Genomic DNA, 21,854 nt, shown 5'->3' on the forward strand with positions numbered 1-21,854 from the left:
GTTCTTGTTGGTAGTTCGGCCAAATGCTCTTGAGACAGTGTGGATCTTTAAACATATTAGAGGGTACACACGTAATAATCTCCTTTAGACCAGAAAGGCAGCCGCATAATAGAACCTTAAAAGATGGACAGACAGACAGTCAAATACAAACAGCCCACTTTTCAGCATCAAAGAGGTTGACAGATCCTTTTAGGTTCAATGGAACAGTTTTAGAGTGTAATGTCCTCTTTTGAAGCTGACAGGCGGCCAGAGAAAGAGGCTGGAAGAGCCGAATAAAACGCTGACTGAATTGCCTTTGCTGTGCAGCAAAGTGGCTGTCAGTCAGCATGCCCTAACTCGATCAGATAGCACTAGAATCAGTGGCAAATAGCTAACACTAATCTGTAGTGATGGGCCGAAAAAGCCACACACACTAGATGTGGTTCCCTCTGATAAATACTCAACATAAATAAGGCTGCAAGCATTTCACAGTGAATGTGCATGTTTAGTAGCGTAAGTGAGACAACTTAAATACAATGTAGCATCAGAAAAAGTAGCTCTAAAGTTAGGATAATCTGCTTGAGAGTATTAGAAATGTACTATTAATGACTTGATTGCATTTATTGTGGCTGCTGTAATTTGGGAGCTAAGGCAATTTTATGTTAAAGTCCATACAACTTCATAATATTTAAGTCCTCATCAAACTCTTATCAGGTAAACCTTGATAATGGTGGGCAGATTGCTTAAATAGCTAAAATTTTGAGATTGTTCATGGTTGATGTGGAATGACGAAAAAAAAGCTAAACATTAATCAGATGAGATGAATCCGTTTCACGACCGTGCACACTCATGCACCCAAAGCTTGGATTAAAGCGAGTAACCACAAAACCTGGAAGTACCAAAAGTGTCCTGCATTTTTCTCAGAATCTGCATATTTGTGAGGAAATTTAGTTCATAGAGATTAAATCAAATGCCAGCACTGTGTTGTTTTCTGGGGTAGTCATTGATTCTGGAGTCTGCAGTACTCTATTGTGATTTGCCTCAGCAGCTGGCCTATTTTTAACACTGGAGAGATAACAGTAGCCCCAGTAGTTGCATAACTGAAAGGAAAAAAAAAAAAAACAGGTTTTCTGCAAGCCTTTGCTTTTTGTTTTACAGTGTGTTGTTTTCTTTTGTCTCGCTCATGCTGTTGCTTTTCAGCGCCTTGTCTCCCTCTTCATGCCATCTCCTTACCTCTCTCCAGCTCGTTTCCATAACTTCAGCTCCCATTCTCATCCCTTAAATTGTGCAAGTTTTTTTTTCCCCCCACTCCCATTGTCAGTCAGATGTCTATCTTCTCTCCTCCACCCACTCGTTACCTCCTACTTTTCTTGAATTGCATAAAATTATGTATAATCAGAGACTTGGAGAGTTGATTGACAGCAGCTTGAAACTCAGAAGACCATCTTTTTTTCACGTTTTGCTTGTTTCTTCACGTTTCATCATTTTTACTTTTATACCCTTTTCCATTTCTCTCCTGATGTTCCTCTTTTCTGTTTCTTTAATTTATTTTCAAAGATAATTTGTGGCCATGAACAAACTTGCTACGTGCTACTTCTAGTAGTAATTTTTTTTTTGTAATATTGACTATAATCCAACCATTTCTGCTGTGTTTACCCTCTCATCTCCTTCCTCTTCAGCCAAGCAAAAACTGGAGGATCGTCTAGCAGCTGCAGCCAGGGAGAAGCTGGCGCAGGCATCTAAGGAGTCCAAGGAGAAACAGCTACAGGCAGAAAGGAAGAGGAAAGCAGCACTCTTCCTACAGACCCTCCGTAGCCCAGTTGCTGGGGAGCCTGAGGCCAAGAGAACTGAGCTCGATTCAAGTGTACAACTTGAGGTAGGGGAATACTCTTATTAAAGATAGACCATGTTTGCCATTGGGTGTATGAGTGGCCTTATCACTCACTGAAATTCTAATTAGATTCATACCAACATTATTTTTAAAATGCCAACAAAGTGTTTAAGATCAGTAAAATTGCGCCCAGCAGGACTAATTCCTACTGATGTTAAACTTTAGTCATGTGTGATCAGAGGCCCGGGCGATTGATTTTTACCAAGCTCTGTGTCCTTTAATAAGGATGAAATTAAGCTTTGTTATTGGAGAAAATATTCTGTGTCAGATGGAACTGCATTACTGAATTACTCTGCAAAAATCACTGCGTTGCAGAGGAGAGGAGACGGCTGTTAGCAATCAGTTATTTTCTTGACACGTCCAATGATTGCATGTAAAACATAACTGAATCAGCTGCTTGATATTCATTTATTAAATGTCAGGGCAGCATATTTAGTTTAAAATTAAAATTCAAAGCAAAATTCTCAGAATATACAAAGTCATATTGCCATTTCATTTCAGAGTGCAACAGTTTAATCAAATATTGAACTAACATAGATGTCAGAGAGCACCATGACACTTCCCACTGTTCATTTCCTTATCTAACTAATATTAAATTGACAAATTAATTTCCACTTAAAAGTGTGGGGAAATAGTTTTTTTTCTGAAGCTGCTTCACTACATTTTGTCCCTTGCATGTAAACAATATAACTAATAGAGGTAAAATGGAGGGTTTGGTAATATCTGGTTCACAGGTGGAGAGCAATGAAGCATCAATCTGCCCACTTGTTCTTAATAATGGTCAACTCTCCGTACTAAAACCATCCACTCTGGGATCAGCACTTATTCAGATAAAGGAGAATATTTTCTGAATCTTAGTTTGTATGCGGCATATCAACATGCATAGAGTAGATGTTTTACATGCGATCACATAGAAGACAATGTTGGCAGACAGTGCACATTTAAACATTGTTTTTCTACAAGATAAAGAGTATCACAAATATTAATGAGCTGGCAAGCCCATCCCAGATGCTTTTCATGCAGGCTGCTCTATTCCTGAGGTTTCACTCAGTCATTAAAAAAAGAAGAGGTTGCATTTGTATGCTGAATAAGTTCTTCGCCATGCAGCTGCTGGCTCTGATAATGAATTCTAGCAGCTTTTCCTTGAACCAATGCACTGTTTCAAACCTAAAAAAAAGAAAGAGAGAGGGTTGAGTCAAATAGTTTGGCTGATTTTGTTAAATGTTTAGGTTTTATGTTTTATTGATTCCTAATTTCCTCAAATGACTTTGTGTTCTGTAAAAACCAGTGTGCTTTTGCATATGCTTGCACATTCTTTAGCTGCAATGCGTTGTTAGCAAAAGTAAAAAATATTGCACACTTTTTGTTTTGATCAATAGCAAGAATGTTTTAGAAACTGTTGTACTGTAAAGTGCTCAAAGTAAACAACCAGTCCAATAAAGACTAATGCCAAATAGTGAACAATTATTCCCCATGTCTTCTAACATCCCTGTTCTCCATCTTCTTGCCCCAGAGGTAAAGCAAAATATCTGCTTTAAAATTCTCCAGTGTGAAGTTCCATTAGGGCAGTAATCCTTGTTCTAACAGCCTTTTGTCCGTCATGCTAAACAGAACAATACTTTATAGTGTAAATAAGTCATTTGATGTGTAGATTGCTGGTCTGTATGATGGATGGTGCACGTCATCTCCTCGTGTTAGCATCAACTGATGCGTGGTGAACTGGCCCGCTGCCTGTGAAGCCAGGTGGCGGTGGGTAGGCTCCTGTCACTGCTGTGCCAGCCCTGTCATTTTCCAGATGTTGTGTGACTTCTGCAGAGGCTGTAAGAGCATACGTACATCCTCCTGAAGGAGGAATGACTTCTCTGGCCACAAACTTTTACGGAGCAGAAAAGACATCTTTGAGTTGGCTTTCTTGGTGTTTACTCTTATAGATACTATATCTCAGAGGGGTTTTAAAACCTAAAGTATGTTAGTGTAATCATCACTGGAAGACAGTGTGTGTTAGGAAAGGGGACTTCACTTGGACAGCCTTATAATCATTAAAGTAGAGAGTTTTTTTTTTCTTTGAATTAAAGCTTTCAAGAGAATTTGCTGCCCAATTAGAGGAGATGGGGGAGGAAAAAAAACTGCTCAAGCTTGTATTGATTTGTTCATTAGAAGAGACTCTTCTTCGAGCAAATATAACCTGAATTTAGAGCAAGCAATGGGAGATCAGAGTGGCTTCAGTGACTACAGCTGATCGCAGCATTTTTAACATTGTCGCTGTATTTATGGAAAGCCAGAATTGTACAAAGCCTCAGCGTGTTAAGATGTGCTTGAGGACAGATGTTAATGCTGATGCTGTGTGCGTGCTGAGCTGGTAGAGGGAGCCCACTTGGATTTGTTGATGTCTGACATGGCGTTCATTGTGTTGATTATACAACAAGAATGAAGTGGATAATGTAAGCTGTCACAATGAAACTGAAGCCCTTGGGTAAACTTTACAGTCCTAGACAGTCTTTGTTTTTCTGAGTGTATTTTAGTGCTTCAGTTATGCAATCTCAGTGTAACTCATTATGTTTCTTTTCAGTAGCGAGTGAAGGTGTTGCTGCTTTTGTGCGCCGGTTCCTTTATGGTCTTTAAGTCCTCTGCAGAAATGGATATTGCATAGTTAACTTGACTTAACTGTGTCTTCAGTTCTCTTAACTGGGTGCTATCAGTGGTTGGTTTTAAAGCTGAAATCTTAATTAACAACTACTGTGTGCATGATGAATACTGTTTGTCACAGTGAATCCTCTTAAAACGCTCTTATTAATTAGATAAAGATGTGTGCTGATGTTGTTTTAAGTATAACAAGAATGATTACATCTGAGAGCATGTAATTTCTCTTCTCTCCTCCCAGACTGTCTCCCTTTTTATTTTCATAGCTCGGGCAGCTGAGCTTCCATATCTTACCAGAGCAGGTGTAGAAGGCAAACGTTTCCTGTGTGTGGTGTTGGGATAACCTTCCCACATGTTAGTCCTAATTCTTATCATTTTATTATTTCCCTTAACCCACATATCCCGATAAAGCACTGTTATTTCCTCCATTGCCCTTTCTCCTCACACTTCCTTCACTGCTCATTTAAATAAATGCTTTTTTTTAAGATATTGTGTGATTGTATTATGTCATGACCACATTTTGTTGTTTCTCTCCCTCGTCTGCTCCTTCATCCCATTTGCCTTCTTTCATCCTCTTTCTCTCCCCCTCTCTTTTGTTATGTTCCACCCATTTCTTACTAATTTAAGCAGATGGTTTAGAGGTGGGGGTGGCTGGGCTTGAGAGATGCATCTGCTCTGTTTTTATTCAGCTGAACTCAGTGTTGTTTTATTTATTTATTATTTTTTTATTTTTTTCCCAGGTTTGGAATGAAATGGGGTCTTATCACTTTAATTAATGTATTATATAAAGTTTACCATTGGTAGCTTTTTATTTATCACCTCGTCGCACACATGTAAAACTGATCTTTGGAGCAGTCGAAGACTTGACCCTGCTGGATAACATCTGACCGAGGAGGATTTAGTGACACGTGTAATCCGCTGATGGACTGAATCCAGTTTTTTTTTCCTTCCTCAACATGACTCCAGCAGCAGATGAATCTTAAATGAGCAGGCAGACCCATGTTGGGGTAATTAGAGGCACTTTGCAGCTGACAGTTGTAACTCAGTGTGAAGCCAGAGGGCTTCACTGTGTTGTGTAACCTATACGGTTTTTTTTTTTCTTTCTATTAGCTGAGTAGTGTTTTCTGGGAGAAAAAAATTTTTAAAAATCAGAGTAATAATCCCCCCTGACAATGAGACGCTTTCATTCTGTGAGCCAGCCTGTTAGGATCCCATCTGTCTGAGTGCATGTCTTCATGAACCCTTAAAAAAAAAAGGGTAAAGAATTCTCCTTCATATCTCACTACTGATCCTTTATCACTTATTGAAATGAAACACACACACATATAAATTTGTAAATATTTTATGTTTACAATCCTAGAAGTTAGAACAAGAGAGGACTTGCCAATATGGCAAAAAAATCACAATATATTTTCCAAATTGATCACGATATTGAGTTTATTAAAGGTGTCAATTTCAAAAGTACCAAAAGGAGCATCACGTTTTTACCACGACATATGAAACGGCTTTTGTTATCACTGCTTTGTTTTTAATGCTTTTTATAAGGAAGCCACAAATGATGACATGAGGCTCTTCTGTTTGACGCTTGCACTACAAGAACTGATGCACTGAGTAACATCTGCTTGCACTTTCAGGCTGTCTGTGTAGTTGGTAGGATGTTAGCTTTTTAGGTGATTAAACAAATTAGTTGCGTGTCCTGTTTACCAAATCACATCAAAGTGTGCATTTTTTTTTTCTGGATGCAGAGCTTCATATTACTGATGTAGTGAAAATCAGTTCAGTTTCAGTCTTTTTCCTGCTTTTGTCCCTCTATTGGCTAGACTCGTTTTCTTCTGCTTTTCCTTCCTCACTTCACTAACATTTTTATGTTACTATTTATTTATATTTCCGGGTTTTCTAGGTGGTTAAAAACCAGCTTAGAGGTGTATTACCGCCAGCTCGTGAACTGGAGTGTGCCAAGGGATACACAGTTGGTTCTGTAAATGGATCACTAAAAATGTCTCATACTTATCACTGTGATCGACATAAAGCAATCTTAAATTAATCGAGTCGTTCATCCCTAGAGAAAGCCCTTGAATAAGTCAAATTCCCATATGATAAGCCACCTTCCCTGTGTGTTTTATCGACTCTAAGGTTTTTAAATTCACCCATCCCCATGTGAGGTGCATTAATATTAAACATTGACAAGGGCACACATGGAGGTATTGAATAAATAAACCTTTAATCTCAACATACTGTCAGCCTTGTGCATCTCCTGCATCACGTAAAACAGACAGGCTTCTATATTGATTTTCCAGAGATGTACAGAGGGACAAAGTATTTGGGAATTCAAGTCAGTGTCCCTGAAGTCAAAAAGAAAGAAGGAACATTTAATCTTGTCAATGGTATTATTTCCTGTCTGTCTTAGTTAATTGGAGGTTCAGAGTACAAAATAACAATGCTGGTTACACTGATGTTGTTTGCTTTCTGCTTCTCTGCCCTTCTCTCTAGCTGCAAGAAGCCTACTCTGTTCTCTGCAATCCTACACCTCCTCAAGGATACCATGCACCACCTGTTTATCCTCAGGATCAAAGACGCTGGGTGGAAAACCATGAAGCCACCCGCAGCAGGGAAGCCCCTTCCTGCTCATCATCCTCGTCCTCGTATGCTGCATCCAAAGGCTCGGATAGAGATAGAGACAGAGATCGTGTTAGAGACAGAGACAGAGACAAACAGAGGGACAGAGATCGCAACAAAGGAAGGGAAAAAGACAAAAAGAAGAAAAAACACAAGAGGAGGTCACGGTCAAGATCAAGATCGAAATCAAAGGGTGGACATGCCCTTCCAAGTGCCTACAGAAGAAACCGCAAGTCCCGGTAAGACATTAAGGACCCAGCCATGAAGTATCCCAAAAGTCCAGTTCAAAGCACAGTGATCAGGACTTCATTTATAGCTCTAACAAAAGTTAGACCTTTAAACCCAAACTTTACGGGAGCGTTTGTACGGAGATGATAGATAGAGATAGATAGATAGATAGATAGATAGATAGATAGATAGATAGATAGATACTTTATTGATCCCGAGGGAAGATAGTGAGATGACAAGTTTTTCGAAACAAAACATAATATGTAAAATCTACTTCTGTCTAAACTTTAAAATAAGCATCATTTGAACTTCTTCCAGAGTTAGAACAATTTCACAAGAAGTTTTCTGTAAGAAAAAAATGAAAGCTCAAAAGCAAAATCAACTTATTTCATCACAGTTGTTTCATCATCACATTTCTTTTCCAAGGAGCACCGAGCAGCTAGTGAGACTTAAGCTGTAGAAACTCACGGGCAGCTGTTGAGCGCACTGCAGAGCAGAGTTTGTGGCTGAGTGCATTGAAGTCTAACCTTTCAACCCCAAAAGCATAGCATGGCTTTACAGTTTTACCTGAATCAGGTTAACTAGGCTAAATGATGACAGGATCATCATCATTAATAATGATGAAGTTATCCAACTTGGCATCAAATGCATTAAGAAATGTCAGTAGTTTTTTTTTATTTTTTTTTTTATCATGTCTTAAGTTGCAGTGCATCTTTTGTCCAGGACAATTTAACTATTCATGTTATGTTTGAAATGGCTGCAGTGAACATGATCATGCTGTCAGGCAAACAGCTGCCTGCACACACCACGGCTGCTGCCACACACTTTGCCTTTTCCACTCCAGTGGTACATCATCCATCATCTTCACCTTTGCATATGGGTTGCAAAAGTTAGCAAAGTCTGGGGAGAAAAAACAAAACAAAAAATGACATTCCTATCGTTGGTCAAAACAGGCAAACCTAAAAATATATAAGTAGGTCTAATTGTATATCAACCATCCTTTTTTCAAGTATTCTCTCATCAAGTGTTCTTCTATTTTATTACACAAGGCCTTAATCTAAGTATAGTCCTAGTTTCTGTCGAGTGTTGGATGTTCTTTTCTGGCTTAGTAGTTAGAAGGATGTAATTTGCTTTTCCAACATGGCTTTTTAATGTTTGCAAATGACACGTGTTGCAAACTAGCCAGCGGACAAATGTATTCAGCTCTGCCCTTTGTGGAACGAAATCTGAAAGTGTGATTAATTTCTATTACTATTCATAAATATTTAATACCCTTTTCTTATTAGGATAGTTTAGAAAAATCTCAATTTTTTAAGAATCTGTGTAATTTTTACTAAAGTAATAACCTGAATTCTGAACTGCTCAGCATTTAAACTGTGTTGAATTAGATTAATGAAAACGGTGCCACATTCAGGCTGGAAAATCCTGTTTAAACTCAGTTATATTTCTCTTTAAATGTTATTGTCTTCCATTTTTTTTTTAAATTCATCCTCTCTTCTTTATTTCAAAGGCATCAGGTCTCTCTCATACTCTGCGGTTTGTCATTTAATGGCCACCTACTCATCTTTTATTTTCTTTGTCCTCTTGTCTGGCCAGATCCCGTTCACACTCCCCAGGGAGGAGGGACAGGAGGGGCCCCTCTTCAGACAGGAGACGTGAGGAGAGAGATCACTATCATCCCAGCAGCAGCTCCAGCTTGCCCAGGGGGCGTTCAAGATCCAGGTAAATCAAAGTGCAGTTGACAAAAGAATGGGTTAGAGAAATCGTTAGGCATGTTAACATAGAGCTGTGTTTATTTCCACACTGAAAATGTTATTACTGTCGCCACACATGGATCGTAGTCTGAAATGTTTATCCTGGTTTAGTTTTGAATGTTATAAAATAAAAAGGAACAGTTTTTAAACAAATTGTTGATGATGTTTGTTTCTCTAATCTTTGTTGTGTGAATTATACATCCTATCTTTAAGGCCAAATATCTGGACAGTGTTTAGGTAAATAAAGAGAAGTTAAGTTGGTGTATTTTTTATTGTTTCCCGTTGCTTTATAAATCTAAAAGTTTATGCTCCTGTTTTTTTTTTTTTACTCTCTCTTTTGTTTGCCCTCCCAGGTCTCCTCCTGAACAAAGAAAGAGCTCATTGTCATCAGGATGGTTGCAAACAGCTGGTTCCTCCGTCTCCCCGTATACTTCACCCAGAGTTTTATCCCCATCAACCAGCCCTGCGTCCAGCCTTGGCAACTCAAGGTAAACCTCTCTAAACTTGTCAGAAATTTAACTAAACTTTTTATACTTATTTCCAAGGTGTGATTTCACTGAATAATTAGACCACTCGCTGGATGGTTGTTCAGCCAACAGTTAAGGACAATTTCTGTATGCTAGAGGTCACAATATTTTGTCTTGGTAAAGAAAAAAAATACAAAATGCTTTCACTATAACCTGAATATTAAGATTTTCCTTTAAAAAGAAAATTATCTGCACTACATATTTTAACCTTATCTATGCTCTACAAAGTGTGTTTTTTCATTCAGCCATTCACACAACAATCATACTGTGCTTCTTTTTGTTTTACGTGGTCACAGACGCTGACCCGCTCTGCAAACAGACTGATGACTAATAAATTAGTCTATCAGTGTACAGAGAGGAGCATCATGCATATGAAACTCACTTAGCTGTCAGCTGCAATAGTAGAGGAGATAGCCTTCCTGCTGTATTTCAGCCCAACATGCTTCAAGCCCACATTGTGTGGATGAACGTTTGGTGGTGGTAGGCGTGGATTAACTGCCACGTTTCAATCAGTCTGCAGCTGTGAGGTCCTCAGGGCAGCTGTGGCTACACATGTAGCTTACCATCACTAATTATTATCCATTATTACTATATAAGTCACTCTGGAGTATAAGTCGCATCAGTCATAAAACGTGTCATCAGTCATAAACTGATCGAATCAAAGCAAAGTTTTTTGAACGGCCTTGAGAACAAGAATCAAGTCTTTGCTTCTCTTGGGGTATGTGACAAGCTTTACTCCACTCTGTCACCTCTTTGCTGTCACTGTCAGTGGTCTGTAAATGTGCACAAGTAAGACTTTATGTTTATATGGATCCATTCATACAATATAATTTGCATTTGTAACATCTTAAAAAAAAAAAATCATAATTCTGAAGGCGTGACACCTTTTATTTTGCCGTGACGGTGATCATTTATGTAGCATTCAGCTTCATAATGGCATAAAAAACATACCTGGGAGGCTGAATAGGCCAAGTTAACATAACAAGCCAGCAACTCCAACTAGCAAGTTTCTGGTGAGCAAGTTTAGCAAGCTCCTGATCTCATTCCACATCACTAAATCCACTGAATTCTTCATTTTCGTTGTCGTTTCTGAACAACTTCGCCAACTGCTGCTCGATTACCATTTTTGACTGTGTATTTTACTACCTGCAGTTTGTAATAGGATAGGATAGGGTTTTGTTTGTGTTCAGTCTTTTTCAGTTGTCTTTAAGTTAATGTTTTAGATTTTAGGTTTTTCAGTAATACAGGAGCAGCAAATACCGTAGTTATCACAAGCCTAGTAATATATAAGATATATATATATATATATATATATATATATATATATATATATATATATATATATATATAGTTGCACCTGACTATAGGTCGCAGGACCAGCAAAACTATGAAAAAAAAAAGTGTGACTTATAGTTTAGAAAATATGAAGGTATTTATTTAGTTTTTTTTTTTAAATAAAGTTTTGTCATGTTCATCAACAAGATGAGCATGATTGCAACTGTTTTAAAAGTCTCTCAATAAATTATGAAATGTTTGATGTAGAGAGGATAAAATCTTTGGACAGCCACGAGGTTGACGCCTGCGGTTTTGGCTGAGTTTGTCTGCACAGTCCTGCTCCAAGCTGTTTTCTTGGTGGTGGCTTCAGGCTCTAGCTGGATATTTTGTTCTTACAAGTCACATGTCTTTGTCTTCTACATGTTTTTTTTTTTGTTTGTTTGTTTCTCCCTTGTCCTCTATCTGCTGCTCTCAGTGCCTGTCCAACTTCAGCATTTCAGAAAATACCATGAATATTGTATATCCTCTCCTGCTAACATGATTGATTTTTTTTTCTTCTCCTCTTTTCTCCTCTCTTTTCTCTTCAGGGGTGGTTCTCAGGAGAAAGACAAGGCAGTGTCTTCATCCATAGTGTCCTCTGTGCAGTCCAAAATAACTCAGGTATTGTTCTTTTGCTTTTATCCCAGTTATGTCCGCTGCTCAACTTAACAGCATACCCAGTAAATGTACTGAGTGGTGTACGTTTTTTTCCATCATACAAAGAGTAAGGATGCTAAGTGCTGTTCACCTTTCATAGCCAGTTTTTATAGCCTTTGTCTCGGAGTGTTACTTTATTTTTTATTGTATCGACGGATCCCCCTCATACCTACTGGATGCTTGTAGGACACATCAGTACTTTATGCCCTTGGATTGGTCTCACAGAGTGGTTAGATGTGTCTGTGTGTGTCTCTTTAGAACATTGTGCTTGCCATGTGGAAATGTCTTCTTGCAAGTTCAAATGAAGTTATTTGCATTTCAGAGCTTGTAACCACCCTTGTTTGCAGAACAAATTTAAAACCATTTCATTTTATCAGCTTGAAATCTTCAAAAGTTCAATATAAAATCTGTTTTGATTGGTGTGTTGACTCAGTCTGATGAGAACTGTGTGATCAGATATCTAAATTAAATTATGTTGCTTAAACTGTATGTGATGATTTCTGAGGCTGCTGTTTGTCATGCTAACTACTGTAGCAGCTTTTCCTGCCTGAGAGATTACTGTTATCATTGTTACTCCTTCTAGGAGGGAGAAAACGGGCAAAAATTTGGTCTTTAACAGTTGAGAAGAAGAGGCCTCAGTGATCTTGCCTTATGCTTTGAAAATCTGTGGGGGTATGAGATTTCACTTTGCCACCAAAGAAGTGGTCAATGCAAGTGTGCTGTCTGTAATCCAGTGCTTAAAAATGCAGACAACAAAAGGAGATAAGTCAAAGTTTTGTTTATTTTTTTCTCTGGCAATTCATTTTCAAAATGGCCACTAAAAATACTTGTGAAATAATGTGGTAACAAATGATTTGTACACTCAGCTAACCTCAGATTAACAGATGCAAATAGTGAGTTTTAGCTCAATCAGTTGTTTGAAACTATGACTGCACTGCATTTTACCCATTTCTAGAGAGCAGTGGGCGGCCATGTTTCGACGCTAGGGAGCAATTGTGGAGGGTTAAGAGCCTCGCTCAAGGGCCCACAGTGAACAAGACTTTCCAAGTCAATTTTAACACAGCAGGCAGGGTTTTTCATTGTGACATTGAGATGGTTTTAGTTTTGTTATTTTGTTTTCTAAAGTTTATTTTTTTAACCCGAGTCTTCAACTTTTCAATTTTTTTTGCTCTAGAATAGCAGGTGTTAAACTACCAGTCCAACAAAAAGAGGTGGCCTCGTGTGAGATAATTTTTCAAATAGTTTGGACATGCGGACCAATCACAGGAAGGTAAAGCTGTGTACTGAAGTGCTACCACTAAACTGTGGTAGAGGCAGAGAGCAGGTTTATTCCTGAGTCTTCATCTTTTTACCTGTCAGCCACTGTATAATTTTCATGATGACATTCATAACAGGAATTCAAACTACTGCCGTGTGCACTTAAAGTTGGTGCTGTTGGTAGTAATACGATAATATTAACACCATGTCAACAAAATGCACTCGTACATCATTTCTTATAATTATTGGTATTTTAAACGGCTGTCTCTGTCATCATGCCTCTTAAAAACTACGAGCTTCTGTTGGGTTTAAAAAATGTTTCAGACACTTTCATATATAAAATAGTAGTAATCACACATAGAGTATGTCTACATTTCCAGTTAGTTTCTGCTGTCAAAATACCAACTCTTTGATACCAGCCTCATCAGTGTCCTGTTGCAGCTGCATATAACAGTAACTCAGTATTTGCTGCAGCTAGGCAGTTGTGGAGGTTGAGACTTGGAATAAAGGAGCTATTCTGTCATTTTCTCCACATTACAGTACGCAATGAACCTACCCATTAATTTAGTTAATAACAAGTAAGAGAAGATACCTAGCCAAATGTATGTGGGCATGGAACCCCTTACCTTATACAATTCATGATTTTTGAACATTTCGTTTAAAAAAGATATCTGAATTTCTGCTTTGGCATAGCTTTGCCTGCTCAGAGTCTTGAGCTTTGAGACATTAGGATTTCCTCACATTTGAAGTAAATGGCCAATTGTAGACAAATGTCCAAGGAGGTATTAAAGCGTGGCATCTATGTTTGGCTATATGGTGTAATGAAATGATTTTGAGGTTGTGTGTTTAGATTATGGCTGCTAGGAAGCTGCTTTTAGAAAAGTAACTCTGCTTTTCTGCAGAAATAGCTTGTTTAATTTGACATCAGTGAATTCTCTGATTTCCTTAAAATCAGTTCTGATGAAAGCTATTTTACATAAGTTGAGCCCATTGTTTGGGCTTCTCTGTATTATTCTCTAGATCACAAATAGCTTTTTTTTTAATAATGTAATTTATTTCTGTTTTGTCTCTGCACTGAACAAAGTGGTTAAATACTTTTCTGTATTGATTATCTTCCAAGCAAATACATTAATCTGAGGTTTAGGATCAGAGGTTTAAGACTGTACATAAACACAAAGAGAATAAATTTGTGCTAAGAACACAGAGCAATTGTTACAGTGAGTGAGGAGAGGCTGCAGCAGAGGCCAGAACTCGAGAGGCTTTGAGACTCACTGTAATGAAGGTCAACAGAGTGTGAATGAAGAGGCAATACCAGCGATTCTGTGAACACTGCCGCTACTTACACTCAATTGCAGCTTATTCTTTCCCCTGGTCACTGTCCACCGTGTGTGTGGGGATGAAAGACGAAGTGTGTCGCAGACTGAGCCCCTAGTGTTTACTGACCAGATGCACAACAGGCGCAGCATCACACATCTCTTGATACTTCTCTCATTAAAAAGAAAAAAAAAAAACATGTTATTTCTTTTTTTTGTTTTGTTTTGTTTTTTTTGTTTGTTTGTTTTATTATTTTAACACAGCCACTCTCCTTTATCTCAACACAGTAACATCAACTTCTTCATGAAACATGGCATTGCATTATGCCCTGATTTTAAACCGCTAACTACTTATACCCCCATCTGTGATGTTTTACAAACACATCTTGAATAATTCAGCAAATCCTCATCTGCGTAATGGCCTCTTCTTCCCAGAGGGTGTTGCTTGGTATTTGCCTGGGCCCATCTCTCATTTCCCTGCTTTTTTTTTTTTTCCTCTTACCCCTGTGTCCTCTTTCTTTGCTGTATGGCTGATATATACTCAGTGCACCTCTTAGAAGAGCTTTTATATCGCTTTGTATTGTCAGGACTCTCAAACAGAGTAAATATCTATTTGGTTTTAATATTTAACCTCTTTTGTAACAGACAATCAAATTTCATTAATCCTCAAGACTGAAATAAATAGAGCACTTAAAAGAAATTAATCTCAGGGAAGGGTGTCCTGTGTGTGTGCTGCATATTAGCATGAGGCAGTGTACAGACTTTTAACAATCATATCTGTGTATTTTTCTGAGATGAAATCAAACAGGGATATTAACCATATTATCTGATGCCTGTTAAGCCGCATCCGTGTCTCTATTCTTCATTCACGGCACTTATCCCCCGTCTTCTCCCGTTAACCCTGATGTTATCCCTTGATAATCAATAGCCAAGTATATTGTGGTTATTAGATTGTATACACAATTATGTTGTGGTTTGGGCTTTAAAACCCTCTTTATTGGAATGTGGAAGGCAGCAACTTGAAATGCACTTGTTTTTGCACAAATGTGGGTAGTCCTGTTTACATTTCACGCCATCATTGATTTCTCAGTCTCGGGCAATGTGCACTGCCAGTTGCAAGCTAGGTGATGCAGGAGTAAAAAGATCAGAAAATATAACATTCACTTTGAAGATTACTGAGTACTTGCAGGAATGCCAAGTTGTAACAGATTTTAGGAACCTGGTACACACATTTAGTAGTTTGTATGACATCCAGCAGAAGCAGCTTGTATACATGTTTAGAGTACAGCCAAACAAAGTTTCATTCTTTCATCAGGAGAAAAGCCAATAATCACAACTGCTGTCTGGTTTTATGCTGCACACAATTACTTTTTATTTCTTTTTTCTCTCTCGCCTTGTAATATTTTTCTTTTTTGTCATCTTCACCTGTGTAAGGGCTTTTTTTTATTTATTTATTTTTCTTATTTATTTATTTTTTTTAAATGTTCCGTCAACAGATTGAGCATGTGATTCATTAATGTTGTTGTGTCCATCTAACTGAACAATGCAATTTTCTTGGACAATGAAGAGAGACTCTCTTAAATGGAATGAAGGGGGGTATCCTGACATATCGAACATTAATAAAATGGTCTAATTTCATGCTGGGCTCAGTTCAACCTCTCTTGGTTAAACATCTCACTTCCTTGCTGAGTAGTTGGGAAAATCTGTCTGAAGCTTTTTTATCCCGCAGTTGAGCAACGACGTTATTGGGAAAAGAATAAATTAAGGCTGATGTCAGTCGTAGTTACAGATACCAACCTTAGAAAGCTTATATACATAGATTGATAATAAAGTAAATTGAAATGACAGCAAGTAGATCTGTTAAATAAAGACAGAATCAGTTTTTAGTTTTTTCATCTATAGTAGTAGAGAGGAAATTTAAGAATGGCAGAATGGTGGACTGAAACTAGTAAAAAAAGACAGAAAACAATATAACAATATTAGATATATGACCAAAAAAATGACTGGGCTCTTAGCATCTTCAAAAGTTTAAAGAAACTTTTTTTTTTAAGTGCTGCAACATGTCTGCCTGATGAAACTAAAGAAGTGTCATTAAGACCAAAAACTAAAAGGATGCAAAGGACTAAAAGCTCCTGAGAAGAATCGGGCGACTGGATGTGCGGCCTGTTCCTGCAGGCTTTTTACATCCACTGCTGGGTCATTAAAATTTCATCTCCAAGTTCATTTGTCCACTTGGATTAAAGTCATAATAGGAAAATGTTCTTGTCAGGTTTATATAGCACAAAGGGCATTGTTCCTCAGTTGCTGTGTTGTTTTCACGTGACAAACGGGGATAATATAAAGAATACTTAGGTTAATATTCCATACATATACGAGCCTTTCCTTTTCAAGTTGGGGAGATGTGGTTGGCTGTCTTGTGTAACAGTTTTACAGTAACATGTATTAATTTATTGATGTAATAAGACTTTTTCTGCTGCTCTCGTTTCTCTTGCTAAGACACTTACTGCTGACAAAGAGCTGAGTTATAGCTGGAGCCACATCCCGAGAAGATGGCGAGCGTGTGTGGCTGTGTGTTTGTGTGTATTCTCAGACCCACCAGGGTTTTTAGAAAAATGGCCTTTTGAGTGATTTGATGTGACAGCTCCATCCGTCTGTGATTACAGCTGTTAATTTGTCTCATCTGTCAGGAGGGCTCAGGGCTGGATTTTTGTGTAAGTATGTACAAATCACTCGTGGGATGCAATGCAAATGAACACTTCCTTTTCTGCAATGCAAGCATTGGCCGGTCGGTCAGCAAAATTGAAGAGTCTACCTAAAAAGTGAGGGAAGGGAAGGGAAAGCAAATATTTAAAGCTGTACCTTTCTTCTACCATATGCACTGTTTCTCTGCTTATCGCTGCACTTACTTTAGAAGGCTTTTTATTTCCATCACACACCTGTTGCCATAGCAGTTGTAGTTGAAGATTAGGTACCTGTAAATATGCATGGGGTTGAAAAAGACTTTTTAAACTGTGTCCTATGTTTAGAGATGGATTCCACTGCGCTGCCACAGAAGTTAAGTCTGCTTCACATTTTACTAAGTCTACATGGTTTTGTCACGACCTCCTCTGCTGAGGAGTTGAAACAAATCAGCGAGCTTAGGGCAACTGCAAGCTGCTGTGCTGATTCCCAGTGGGAGCAGCAGCACCAGCAGCACTTTCATGCCTCAGGAAGTAGCTTGATTAAATTATACCTAGAATTAATATTCACTGAGGAGCTGCATCGCACTGCAAAGATAAAAGGAATGTGTTGCCACATCGACTTAATGCCTTTTTGTTATTTACTTCAAGTGATAGTGATTTATACGTTGTATGCGTATCGATACGGTTGGGCTACGTGAGGAATCAGAAGTTATGGCATTGCCATTGCTGGTTTCAGCAGCCCCCCCATGTCAGAGGGGTTGTTACCCACAAACGTGTAGCACCTGTGACTATTGCACATGGTCGGCTGTGTTGGGTCAGGCTTCCAGTTGACTTGTAGCTGTCCAGTGACATGCACAAAAGTGGCAACCTGTGCTTCATTAAAACTCACTATTCTACGTCTGCTTTCTCCTTCTCTTTTTTATTCAGGACCTGATGGCCAAAGTGCGAGCCATGCTCGCCTCCTCCAAGACCTTCCAGCCTCCCAGTTCCTGAAGAGGGGATGGCTTTCTCGGGTCCACGACAACCTTTGCCTGTCGAAGACCGCCTCTCTTCAGTCTCTAATGTCCTGGAGATTTAACTGGCCCCCATCTGTTTCAGCTGTTGCGTTTATCCATAATTTATGAACGTTATCTGACCATGGGCACACTCAGTTTGGCCATATTATGTCTTCTGCAGTGTTGTAAGAGTGAAGTATGCTGGAGCTGGAGCAGGGGTGTAGTGTTTGGTTTCGGCCCCAATCTGAGCAAACCGCTCATTAGCTGGTCCAAGTTGATTGTTTTGGTGCATTAAAAATTAAATGTGGACAAAATAAATTTTAGTTAGCATCCTGTCTTAAGATGAACTTCTAAATGATGTCAGTCATTTATGCAGCATTAACTACAGCTGTTGTCTGTGTTATCTCCTTCTATGAAGGTTTATGTTTTACAGCTAGAGAACAGCTATTGTTCTCTTCTGCTGGTTTCCTCCTTATTTCCTTGCACAGCTCTCTTTCCTCTCCAGCACTTCACCCTTTTACTGGAGGAGCGGTTTTATTTTTTTACTCTGTCCCTCAGCTGTAGTGTGTGGCCTTCAATTTCTGTTCCTGGTTTCTACTGTAATGAATTTAATGAAGAACAACTTTGTAATCTGAACTGTCAATAAAGTTTCAGTTATGATGAGCTTGTCTTTTTTCTTCTTTAATTCATACATTTAAAAGAACCTTGATCTCTCAGTGTGAGAACAATACAAAATGTCACTGCTAAAGACATACAGTACAGTAGCTCGGATAAAAGAGTTTTTACACATTAGGGTTTCAAAATTTATCAGGTTCTTAAGGTAATTTCAGACATAACAGCCAAAAGAAGGCATATTACATCCTGTTAACAAAAAACAAGTCAAACTTCCCTCCATGTTTGCTGTCCTGAGGTGTTAAGAAGACATAAATGCATTAGCATGTTGTCTTAAAAACTGTTTGGAATATTACAATGGTAATTCTGTATCTGTATCTCCCCTAAATGTTGCACGCTGGAACCTTAAAGAAGCTTAAAACAGTGCTGATGAGCAGTTGTCCCTATTTGTAAAAGTTATTTAAGCTTTTGTATCATCTAATGGGTTACAAGCTCAATATCCCCTGAACTTGTGACATCTTACAGCTTTATGGGGATCCAAACACCAAATTCAACCTGTTCACAGAGGTTCTCTGAGGGCCAGGTGATTATTTGTTACAAAATAAAGAGCAAAAGAGTGCTTAATGTCATTAGGTTCTTGCAAATATACTTAAAGAATTCAGGGTGTGTGTTTGATCTGCCCACGAAGGGTTGTAGGCCAATTGCTTGAGGCACATACTAAACTTTTGTAGTATTTGCAGGGCATCATAAATTATGCATTGGCTTTAAAAAGAAAACATTTGTAGTTAATATTCCAGGGCGTTGGAAGTTTAGTTTTAGATGAACTCTGAACTCAAGATAGCTTGATTCATCTAGTGGCCAGTCTCTTGATGGCCAATGCACAAGTTCAAATGAAAAACAAACTGGACAGAAAATAAATGCAAAACTGAAATGTTTCTTCAGCATGTCTTTGATGAAATGGGTGACGAAGCATGGAATTCATCACCAACCTTGTAACAATATAAAAAGGTCAGAATAAAGTGTTTCTGATTCAAATATTTCATGATTTACTCTATATGAATTCCCTGTACTCTCTTTTTCACATTTGTATGTGGATATTTCTTGTGATATTATAAATTTGAAGAGCAGAAACTCAGTCCATAATACAAATCACTGTTTTGTTCTTAGTCATAGAGATATAAGCGAAACCTGATATACAGCCAAAGTGTTTTGTTTGTTTGTTTATTTATTTATTTAGCAATCCACAACACTACTTGGACAGTTGTCTGTATATTTATCAAACTATGGTTTACCATTCAGGGCTCTGTGTGGTATATAAAGGAACCTTCGTGAATACTATTCCATGGGTAAAGTATGGTGGAGGAAGCATCATGATCTGGGGCTACATTGCCAGGATAGCTCACCGCTACTGTGAGGAAATTCTTGTTCTAGTCTAAATCTTCAGGCATTCTGCAAACATAGCTGAGCTGAAGCAGTAATGTGAAGATGAATGGTCTAAAACTCCTCCTGAACTTTACCCAGTCTGATTTACAGCCTCCCAAAACACAGGTTTGAGATTCCTAATGTCAAAATTACTGATAAGGCTCGCATGGCCTCACTTCTCAACCATCACTTCGTCAATGCGACCCAAGTTTCCCCTGTCGCAGGTCCAGATTTGGCTTCAGCAAGTGAGGTCGACTCAGCCTCATTAGATTCTCAGCCTTCTCCATTGAACAACACACCTTTTTCCTTCTCACCTTTCTCCATCTTAGAAGTGCAGGATGAGCTCACTAAGCTGGATCCAAACAAATCTGCTGGCCTTGATGGTCTTCATCCCATGTTCCTGAAAGCAGCTGCTCACATTATTGCAGCACCTGTCTCAAGTCTGTTTAATAGGTCCTTACAGTACTCCATCCTCCCCTCCGACTGGAAATCAGCCATGGTTTCTCCACTCTTCAAAGGTGGCTGCGGCACGGATCCAAACTGCTACCGACCCATCTCCATACTTCCGTGTTTAGCCAAGGTCTTGGAGAAGCTAGTGCTCAAACAACTAAACTGCTTCCTTGACTCAAACCACATTCTATCTGACCTGCAGTCTGGCTTTCGGCCTGGCCATGGATGTATAACAGCCACCGCGAAGGTCCTGGATGATGTCATCACAGCACTAGACTCCAAGCAGGTCTGCTTAGCCACCTTTATTGACCTTGCCAAGGCATTTGATTCAGTTGACCATAAGATCCTTCTACAAAGGCTCTCCAGTATTGGTCTGTCCATCTCCTGCTGTGACTGGTTCTCCAGCTTCCTTTCTGACCGTGCCCAGTTAGTGAAAGCAGAAAATATCATGTCAGAACCACTCACTATTTCCAAAGGTGTGCCTCAAGGGTCTATTTTGGGCCCCACCCTTTTCTCCATTTACATCAATGACATAGATAAAGCTGCTGGCAGCTCTCGGATCCACCTGTACGCCGATGACACCATTCTGTATTCAGTCGGCCCCTCCCCACAAGCTGCTGCAGCTGTTCATCAACTCAGCCTCACTTCAGTAGAGCAGTCCTTCCACAACCTTCACCTTCGCCTCAACTCCAGTAAAACAAAGTGCATCCTTTTTAGTCGGAAAACTGGCGCTGACACCCTACCAATACTCACCTGCCTAGACGGCACGGCTTTGGATTATGTCAACTCCTATAAGTACCTGGGCATCTGGCTGGATTCATCTCTGTCATTCGTCACCCACATAAATAATCTCCAAGCCAAAATAAAAGCCAGACTAGCGTTTCTTTTCCGTAATAAAGCCTCTTTCACTTACGCAACCAAATGCACTTTAGTCAAACTGACTTTACTCCCAATTTTTGACTATGGCGACATCATTTATAAAATGGCACCAAGCTCAGCCCTTAAAAAACTAGACACTCTCTACCACTCAGCCATACGCTTTGCCACAAACGCCCCTTTCCACACCCACCACTGTGATCTCTATAAATTGGTGGGCTGGCCCTCCCTTCACACTCGGCGACTCCATCATTGGTTTCTTTTTATTTACAAGTCAATCTTACACAAGACACCTTTCTATCTCTCATCTCTTCTCCACCTCGCTCGCAGCACTTATCACACCAGGTCAACCGAATTTATTAAGCTCATCATTCCCAAAACCGCCACTGTTTTTGGCCGTAACGCCTTCCACTTTGCCGCTGCATATGACTGGAATACACTGCAGAACACTCTCAAACTTCCAGCTCTGATATCTGTTTCTCTGTTTAGACAGAGACTTCAACAGATTATTGTAGATACTTGTTCCTGCTGACGATGCTGACTCGCCCTTATATACAAACATTTACCCACTACTTTTTCTCTCACATAAATCCGTCTTATACACTGTGTTCTACTCCCTTTCCCCCTTTCATTTTTATATAT

General features: G+C 39.0%; 1 protein-coding gene across 2 annotated transcripts in view; it reads left to right on the plus strand.

Moving 5' to 3' along the window:
* Window positions 1-18,515, plus strand: part of LOC121629880 (splicing factor SWAP) — a 43,506-nt gene extending 24,991 nt beyond the window's left edge. For both annotated transcript variants that reach the window (XM_041969767.1, XM_041969769.1), the window contains exons 14-19: window positions 1,659-1,855; window positions 7,001-7,365; window positions 8,951-9,076; window positions 9,462-9,596; window positions 11,498-11,570; window positions 17,785-18,515. In XM_041969767.1, the coding sequence (XP_041825701.1) occupies window positions 1,659-1,855; window positions 7,001-7,365; window positions 8,951-9,076; window positions 9,462-9,596; window positions 11,498-11,570; window positions 17,785-17,850 (962 nt within the window). In that variant the 3' untranslated portion in view covers window positions 17,851-18,515. The remainder of the gene's footprint in view (window positions 1-1,658; window positions 1,856-7,000; window positions 7,366-8,950; window positions 9,077-9,461; window positions 9,597-11,497; window positions 11,571-17,784) is intronic.
* The last annotated feature ends 3,339 nt before the right edge of the window (window positions 18,516-21,854 follow it).

This window comes from Melanotaenia boesemani, chromosome 19 (genome assembly GCF_017639745.1).
Source record: "Melanotaenia boesemani isolate fMelBoe1 chromosome 19, fMelBoe1.pri, whole genome shotgun sequence".
In the NCBI taxonomy this organism is placed as follows: Eukaryota; Metazoa; Chordata; class Actinopteri; order Atheriniformes; family Melanotaeniidae; genus Melanotaenia; species Melanotaenia boesemani.